Below are 9,696 nucleotides of genomic sequence, written 5' to 3'. Positions count from 1 at the left end.
ACATGTATACACTGATGTGTATAAAATGGATGACTAATAAGAAAATAAATAAATAAACAAACATTAAAAAAAACATAAGCTCTTTGAAAGACATTTGAAAGGAAGTGAAGTAAAATGATGAAAAGTCAAGTCACAGACGAATCTTTGTAAAGTATATATCTGATAAAGGACTTGTTTCTAGGTTATATAATAAATTCTCAAAACTCAAGAATAAGATAATATGCAACCAGTTTAAAACCAGGCAAAAGGGTTAACAGATGCGTCACTTATATCTTCAAAGAAGATGGAAGGATGGCAAATAAGCTCATGAAAAAGTGCTCAACATCATTAGCATAAATTAAAGCTACAATGCGATACCACTACACACCTATTAGAATGTCAGAATTTACCCACACCTGAAGATATGTCTCTTTAATTTCTGGAGTTTGGACTTCTTGTGTGGAGATACAATGCATGGAGCATCTTATAATTCTGAGGAGAAAGTCAAGAAAGTCATGGAGATTCTGATTACTGGGGAAAAAATTAGAAACAAAATCTCCTGCCTTTACAAATGTAGCAGAGAAAGAAAACATTTTTATTGTTGAATAAGCATTAAGCCAGACTACAGTTTCCATCACAGGCAGATTGCAAAGATAGAAAGAAATCTTACCTTTCTATATAACCAGGCAGATACATCAGTTACCTACATGTTCTGAAGATAAATGATAATTTATCCTTCTGTAAAAGTACAGTTGACTCTTTTTTTTCTTTTCTTTCTTTATTTTTTATTTATTTATTTTTGGCTCTGTTGGTCTTTGTTGCTGCATGTGGGCTTTCTCTAGTTGTGGCGAACAGGCGCTACTCTTCACTGCAGCGCGTGGGCTACTCATTGTGGTGGCTTGTTGAGGAGCATGGGCTCTAGGCGCTTAGGCTTCAGTAGTTACGGCTCGCAGGCTCTAGAGAACAGGCTCAGTAGTTGTGGCACATGGGCTTAGTTGTTCTGCAGCATGTGGGATCTTCCCGGACCAGGGCTCGAACCCGTGTCCCCTGCATTGGCAGGCGGATTCATAACCACTGTGCCACCAGGGAAACCCTACAGTTGACTCTTGAGCAACACAGGTTTGAACTGCATGAGTTCACTTATACGTGGATATTTATCAATAGTAAATATTGGGTTGGCCAAAAAGTTCCTTCTGTTTTTAAGTAAAAATAAAAGACAGTTTTCATTTTCACCAAGAACTTTATTGAACAACGTATTCACTGTTTTGTTCCACTACCTTCTGCCATTTTTCAGGCAGCTTCATAATTCCATCTTCCCAAAACTTTTTATCTTTTTTTTGAGCGAATAACTATTCCAGGTGCCTTTTACAGTCTTCCAGGGAATTGAAATTTTTTTCATTAAGAGAATTTGTAAAGACCAAAATAAATGGACATTGGAAGGTGCAATGTCTGGTGAATATGACGGATGAATCAGAACTTCCCAGCCAAGCTATAACAATTTTTGCCTGGTCATCAAAGAAATATGCAGTCTTGGGTTATCATGATGGAAGATTATGCGTTTTCTGTTGACTAATTCCGGATGCTTTTCATCAAGTGCTGTTTTCAGTTGGTCTAATTGGGAGCAGTACTTGTTGGAATTAATCGTTTGGTTTTCCGGAAGGAGCTCATAATAGAGCTCCCTTCCAATCCACCATATACACAACATCACCTTCTTTGGATGAAGTCTGGCCTTTGGTGTGGTTGGTCGTGGTTCATTTCGCTTGTCCCACGATCTCTTCCATTCCACATTATTGTACAGTATCCACTTTTCATTGCCCATCACAATTTGTTTTAAAAATGGAACATTTTCGTGACGTTTAAGTAGAGAATCAAATGTGGAAATGTGGTCAAGAAGTTTTTTTTTGTTTAACTTATGTGGAACCCAGATGTCAAAGTGATTAACATAACCAAGCTGGTGTAAATGATTTTCAGCACTTGATTTGGCTATTTTGAGTATGTTGGCTGTCTCCCATGTGGTATAACGTTGATTGTTATATCTCAGTTAATGTCTCGATTTGATTGTTATCAACTTCAACTGGTCTACCCAACCATGGAGCATCATCCAGCAAGAAATCTCCAACATGAAACTTCACAAACCGTTTTTGACATGTTTGATCAGTCACAGCACCTTCTCCAAACACTGCACAAATCTTTTTCTGCGTTTCAGCTGCATTTTTATCTTTCTTGAAATGATAAAGCATATGCTGAAAATGTTGCTTTTTTCTTCAATCTTCAATATAAAAATGGCTATACAAAATTCACCAATTTTGATGTTGTTTTTTTTTTAAATGCACGCTGATATGACAGCTGTCACAATACAATCTAACAAAATTGTTTTGAATGAAGTTAAAGACAACTAAGCGCTCCTAGAGCCATATTATGGAAAAATCCGAACAACTTTTTTGGCCAATCCAGTACTACAGTAGTATGCAGTCTGAGGTTGGTTGAATCCATGGATGTGGAGGAACTAGGAATACAGAGGACCCGGGGATACTGTACTCGAATTAACCCCCATGTAGTTTAGGGATCGGGGTACTTTCTTGACAACACCATTTGCTACATAGTACATTCTAAATTCACATGGTGATTGGGGTGGCCATCTGTGTTAATTGCCTTTATCCAGTGGAAAAGTAATACTTCTGTATTTATGACAAAGGGGTAATCAGAGCTTATTGAAAGGTACCTAAGCTAACCTCCCACAGTGACAGATTGGGGTGCTATCTTCCTTGATGTTTATATTTCAAAGGCATGGCTCCCACGCCTTTTAAGAAAAACATTCCTGGATTGTAAAGCTGGCAAGAGGTTTACGAAGCTTTAAAAAAGATTTTACAGGGGCTTCCGTGGTGGCGCAGTGGTTGAGAGTCCGCCTGCCGATGCAGGGGACACGGGTTCGTGTCCCAGTCCGGGAAGACCCCACATGCCGCGGAGCGGCTGGGCCCGTGAGCCATGGCCGCTGAGCCTGCGCGTCCGGAGCCTGTGCTCCACAACGGGAGAGGCCACAACAGTGAGAGGCCCGCGTACCGGAAAAAAAAAAAAAAGCATTTGAATCCACAATACACCCACATTTGTTTCAGTACTTTTTCTTCCCCACCCTTTCCCGCCAAAAAACAAATTTAAGATTTGAGAAAAGATGTGGGGAAAGGCAGAGAGGGGCAGATCTTTTGGAGAGGTTAATAATTGTATATTTTAATGTATCATCTTTTAGAATATAATTTTCACTGAGTGTCTTTAATTTGATTTCTAACCAGTCTATTCTAAGACATTATTTAAACATTAGGAGTATAAATGAAATGGAAGGTTTAAGTAAATTATTTTTCAAACAATCTGAGGTTTTATTATGAGTTACTTGTAGTCCCTAATGCAAGCCTTTAGCATTGTAACATCTATCCATAATACCCTGGACATTGCCACTGCTAGTTGTGAAAAAGAACAGACAAGTCGGCAAGGCTCATTTGATAAACATAAAGGATTAAGTAAAGAACATATTAGCTTGGTAGTTGGTTCTTTTAGCCTTACCATTTCTCCATAGACACTTAAATGTTTCTCCTCAGATTTTGTTGACTGTTCTTTTTGTAAAACTTTCCTATTTGGTGGTTACCGCCAACACTTATGTTGAGATGACTTCTGGCACCATCACCTCCTCTGAATGTCTTGTCTTTGTAGATAAGAGAAAGATAAAAGAGATGTATGTAAAAAAAAAAAAAAAGAGATGTATGTGAGCAGCATTTAAAAATAGCTCTAAAAAGTCAGCAAGACATCCAGTAAAACTGAAATGCTAAATAGCACCTTTTTATATACTTACAGGCCTTTGTCAATGCCATTTGTCATCTATTATATCTAACTTTGAACTATAGTTTTAAAAAATCCTTATTAGAGGAAAAAACATCTAGTAGTCTGATAGCTAATTTAGATTAGACTTTACTCAACTTTCACAGCAAAGATCACACTTCTCCAATTGTTCTATTTTTAAAATCCAAGTTAAAAATCTTAAATTTAAGTCAGTAGTAGTGTACCATGTCCTTGACATAAATTGTTTAGCTATATTACTGTACTTTTAAACATTTATTTTGTTATAAATTTTAAAATATATCTGTATATCTATAGTCTAGCCTCTGCTCTCTAGGGATTGTTTGACTCTCCAAGAAGTAGTTAGTCTTATTCCAAACCCCTGCTTAAGGTCCAGAGGTGTCCTAAGGAGGGTAGACATGGAAGTTGTATTAGTTTCCTAGGGCTGCCATAACAAATTACCACAAACTTGGTGGCATTACAGAAATTCTATTCTCTCACAGCTCTGGAGGCCAGAAGTCTGAAATCATTTTCTTCTGAAGGTGTTCCTTGGACGGTGGGAGCTCAACTTCAGTCTTCACCTCTGCCTTCATATGACTTTCGTCCCTATATGTCTCTGGGTCCAAATCTCTCTCTCCTTTGTCTTGTAAAGGTAGAAGTCGTTGGATTTAGGGCCCATCCTAAATCCAGGATGATTTCCTCTTGAGATCCTTGACTAATTATATCCCCAAAGACCCTATTTCCAAATAAAGTCACATTCTGAGGCTCCAGATGGACATGAATTGGGGGGTATGGGGACTGTTCAACCCACTACAGTAGTATTAAGATTATTTTTTAAATGATTGTTTAAAAATAATAATACCACTTTCTGTTATCTAAAACTTACACAATCACTATCTTATTGATTTTTATAACTTGTGTGTTTATGTGAGGTACTTCTATAGCATCCCCAATGGAAAGGAATCATTTTGCAGGAAACTGCATTTTCTCTCTATTCCTTCACTTACTCCTCTCCCAAGTAGTGATGAGATTAGAATGAGCCTAATACATTTGCCCACATTTAACCAAGAGACATGGAACTGCACAGAACATAGCTCTCCTGGACATATTTGTGCCCTGAACACAAAGAGCTTGTGCTTCTGATCTCCATACAGTAAGCTGACCCAGCAGAGTCTCTTGCTATGTCCATCCAAGTCTTTTTTCAGTTCTAGCTTCTCTGCCTGTAACCTGATGAATAAATCAGTCAAACAGATCTCAAGGTCTAGGATCAAAGTGAAATTAGAAGCACTGTCACTCTCCATTCCAGCTTTACCAGTTATAAAGTTGATAAGCAGCCCTCCTTTACCCCAGTGCTGTGTTTTTACCCTGTCATCCAGAACTATAACAGTAAGCAGAAAAGATATTAATGTGCCTATTTTTAAAATTGGGTTTCCCTGGTGGCGCAGTGGTTGAGAATCTGCCTGCCGATGCAGGGGACACGGGTTCATGCCCTGGTCCGGGAAGATCCCACATGCCACGGAGCGGCTGGGCCCGTGAGCCATGGCCACTGAGCCTGTGCATCCGGAGCCTGTGCTCCGCAATGGGAGAGGCCACAACAGTGAGAGGCCCGTGTACCACACACACAAAAAATAAAATAAATAAAATAAAATAAAGTAAGTTTAGCTAAAATATTGTAAAGGGATTCTTCACCAAAGCCTAGTAAGTTCCAGCCATTGCTAAGATCAAGAGTTAGAACCCAGATTTCCTGACTCTGTATAGCTGTTTCTTTAAGCTTACTTTGATGACCCCCTAATAGAATTCAGATTAGAATTTGCCCAATTATAGTATATAATATTCTTACCTATAATGGTAAGAATCATTTTATAAACTATCATTTTTAATTTCTAAGTTACCACTGTGGCCTGAAGTGTTTTTGGAAAGGTATAAACGTATGCCTTATATAAACAATGCTATTACCTATTGGACTTCTCTGGTGGCGCAGTGGTTAAGAATTTGCCTGCCAATGCGGGGGACATGGGTTCGAGCCCTGGCCCAGGGAGATCCCACATGCCACAGAGCAACTGAGCCTGTGCTCTAGAGCCCGCAAGCCACAACTACTGGAGCCCACATGCCCTAGAGCCCATACGCTGCAACTACTGAGCACGCATGCTGCTACTACTGAAGCCTGCACACCTAGAGCCCGTGCTCCACAAAAAGAGAAGCCACTGCAATGAGAAGCCCACACACCACAACAAAGAGTAGCCTCTGCTCGCTACAACCAGAGAAAGACCGTGCATAGCAACAAAGACCCAATGCAGCCAAAAAACACCCGAAAAAACAATGCTATTACCTATTAAGAGAGACTAATTATTAGAGAGGCTAATAACCTTTAAGTTTGCATTACGTGCTCCAAGAACTGCAAAAACTAATGTATTAGGAGTATGTGAAAGTCCTTGCTGTGTCCAAATAATGTGCTTTACTTGTTCCTTCAGTGTTTATGAATAAATATAGATTAATTAATTTCTAGTTATACTATGAGGTCTCTAAGCTGCCAAAACATATGATTGATATTATATCTGATTTTTAAAAGAAGGTCTCTAAAAAAATTCTGAATTGGTTTGTTTTAGGCCATTTTACAGTTTGTTGTTTTATGTGTTTCAGGCAGGTATATGGGATTTGCTTTTTAACTGCCTTATTTCAGAGGTCTAGTTGTTCATCTTACTGGATTTTCTTATGCACTCTTCTGGAATATTTTGTGTTTCTAATCATTTGAATGGATAAGGTTCATTTTCTGGTGTGTTTTTCATCAAAGCTGCTCAAAATAGGTCATGGGTGTCCTCTGCCATTATAACTGAGATCACTTGATCTTCCTGTTGAATTCTAATTGAAACTCATTTTCTCCTTTTATTTTCAGATACTTGTATCTTCTGTTCTCCAGTGATGACCTTTTACCTTTAGACCACTGGGTATTTAATACAGAGGCTCACAACAAAGAGTAGCCTCTGCTCGCTACAACCAGAGAAAGACCGTGCATAGCAACAAAGACCCAATGCAGCCAAAAAACACCCGAAAAAACAATGCTATTACCTATTAAGAGAGACTAATTATTAGAGAGGCTAATAACCTTTAAGTTTGCATTACGTGCTCCAAGAACTGCAAAAACTAATGTATTAGGAGTATGTGAAAGTCCTTGCTGTGTCCAAATAATGTGCTTTACTTGTTCCTTCAGTGTTTATGAATAAATATAGATTAATTAATTTCTAGTTATACTATGAGGTCTCTAAGCTGCCAAAACATATGATTGATATTATATCTGATTTTTAAAAGAAGGTCTCTAAAAAAATTCTGAATTGGTTTGTTTTAGGCCATTTTACAGTTTGTTGTTTTATGTGTTTCAGGCAGGTATATGGGATTTGCTTTTTAACTGCCTTATTTCAGAGGTCTAGTTGTTCATCTTACTGGATTTTCTTATGCACTCTTCTGGAATATTTTGTGTTTCTAATCATTTGAATGGATAAGGTTCATTTTCTGGTGTGTTTTTCATCAAAGCTGCTCAAAATAGGTCATGGGTGTCCTCTGCCATTATAACTGAGATCACTTGATCTTCCTGTTGAATTCTAATTGAAACTCATTTTCTCCTTTTATTTTCAGATACTTGTATCTTCTGTTCTCCAGTGATGACCTTTTACCTTTAGACCACTGGGTATTTAATACAGAGGCTCACCCTCTGCCTGTGTTACATTTAGCCAACACCACACTTTCAAGAAATCCTGCTGTTCGATGAAAGCAGCTCCAGAAAGACCATTCTCACCTGTGTTTTGTTTACATGGACCACTACAGAAATTAGTCTGGAGAGGGGCCTTTTGAAAACCTGGACCTCTTAAGTCAACATGGCAGGGTGAAACGTGACTATTCCCTGCAAGACTTTTCAACTTGTAGATGTTTCAACTTTGAAATGATTCCATTTTATACCTGACCAAAACATATTCTGGTGTGTGTAGGACAGAGACCTGATGTGCTTTGATTCTTAACAAGATGGTCACGTGAGAAATTATGCCTGTTACTGCTTATTGCTTTTAGAGTCCTGGAATCTGAAGGCTAGATTTCCTGAGAATAAGCCAAGAATGTGGAGCACCTTTCAGGAGTTGGAGATGGCCTTTGGAACCAATTATATATTTGTTTCCTCCCAAAGTGGAGCAGCTCTCAAGTCAAAATATTTACACATTGTTTATCCCTTTTTTCTCCATTTTTAATAACGGAATGAATTAAAATAAATAAGAACAAAAGAACAGTGTAACTGCATCAGCAGCAAGAAGACTCAAAAAGGAAACAGAATACCTATCCCTGTCTGAATTTTCAAGTTTTGTATTAGATGACCAGACTGGCAACCATTTCAAATCTCTATCTATTCCATTGAAATTCCTTGGTTAAATTTGTTTTCTCTGGAGTCATGATCTCACAAAGAATACTCTTCAAGTCTTTGTCTCCATATGGAATCATTGAAACTGCTATTTATCATAACCACTACTTACGAGCCTGGGTTTGGGATTTTGTGCATGTTGTTCAGTCTAGTGTTGGTAGCATGACAAAAAGTGGGGAAAATGCCGCAGTTTGTTGCCTTGAAACCTGTTCTAAGAGAAAGCCTTGGTTTTGTTGGTAGGAGATTATTTTTCCAAAGCAGCAAATCTACCAAGTAAATTTTATCTACTTTAACCTCATTATAAACTTAGTAGAATCCCTCAATTTACAACTCTCTTTATGTGGCTTGGCAAAATTCACTATACTGTCATGCAGCTCTGAATTTACCTTGATGAGGCAAATTACTTTTACAATTTACTAAATCAAAAACAAAATATAGTGAAACTTCCTTAATTATTTTTGGGACAGGGGATCCTTTATTATCCCATTAGATGAGGGAGCTTTTCACAAATATTTTATGTAAAAAATAAATTCAACTTTTTTTTCTCCAAGGTATTTACAGAAATTCAAAGAATTAATCAGAATAGCTTCAAAATAATTTTTAGTGATTAAATGTGGTATAATTAATTATATTACGCTAAACATGGGATATATCTAAGGGGCTTTCTCTTACCATCAATAGATTTTACAATATTTCTTTTTAAAGAAATTATGATTTCTCTATATTGGGAGGGGAATAATTTAAATTTTATCAAGAACTGTAAGATAAATATCTAAGACTTAATAAATTTTCTGTCCCTTGAATTTATGTTGCAGTTCAAGACACTTTTTCTTCCTTACCTTTAATACAGACAGCTTCCATTGACAGTAATAGTTGGGAGTAGTATTATTAGTCTAGCATTTACTCTGAATTTGAAGATTTCATGAAACAGTGTGCAGGAAGCCCACCTTAGAGTTCTGAAGGCTTATTTTCTTATTTTGTTTACTCTTTTATTAGCATGTGGTAGATTTAAATTGGAAAAAGATTTAATAAATTAATATAATTAAATATTTTTTAAGGGTGATCATCTTATATCACACATAGTCAAGCAGTCCTCAGTTCAGCAAATGATCCATAAATGATAACCACCTCAAGATTTTCAGTGTACATAGAAAGTAAGGATGTAGAGCCAGTTGCATTATTTAAATCTTTAGGAGAGTTAAATTTTAGTACATATTTTGAGACCATAATACCTTTTACTAGTTGAAAAATTACAATTTTTAAATGAAAAGTGTAGATGACTAACTTTAAAAGAGAAAGGGGAAAGTATTTGGTTCTCAAAAAATGTTAGCTTTCCTCCTAAAAATAGCAGAAGCCCACTTATGAGTCACTAAAAAGAATGAAAAACTTGACTTGGCAAAAGACCCAGAACAGCTGTACAGATGGCAGTGAACCCTCCCTCACTTCGTTTAGAAGAATGCTGAGTAAAGGGGCCTTCTTGGTTCCCCAAGAAC

At 37.3% G+C, this 9,696-nt stretch overlaps 1 protein-coding gene across 1 annotated transcript in view; it reads left to right on the top strand.

Annotated features, from left to right (window-relative positions):
- MAN1A2 (mannosidase alpha class 1A member 2) overlaps positions 1-9,010 on the top strand; it is a 193,939-nt gene extending 184,929 nt beyond the window's left edge. Inside the window, exon 13 of the mRNA XM_024119601.3 lies at positions 7,435-9,010. Coding sequence (XP_023975369.1) covers positions 7,435-7,567 — 133 coding nt within the window. The 3' untranslated portion in view covers positions 7,568-9,010. The remainder of the gene's footprint in view (positions 1-7,434) is intronic.
- The last annotated feature ends 686 nt before the right edge of the window (positions 9,011-9,696 follow it).

This window comes from Physeter macrocephalus, chromosome 4, assembly GCF_002837175.3.
Source record: "Physeter macrocephalus isolate SW-GA chromosome 4, ASM283717v5, whole genome shotgun sequence".
Classification (NCBI taxonomy): domain Eukaryota; kingdom Metazoa; phylum Chordata; class Mammalia; order Artiodactyla; family Physeteridae; genus Physeter; species Physeter macrocephalus.
The sequence above is the reverse complement of the archived record's forward strand: the minus strand, read 5'-3'. Positions and strand labels throughout refer to the sequence as shown.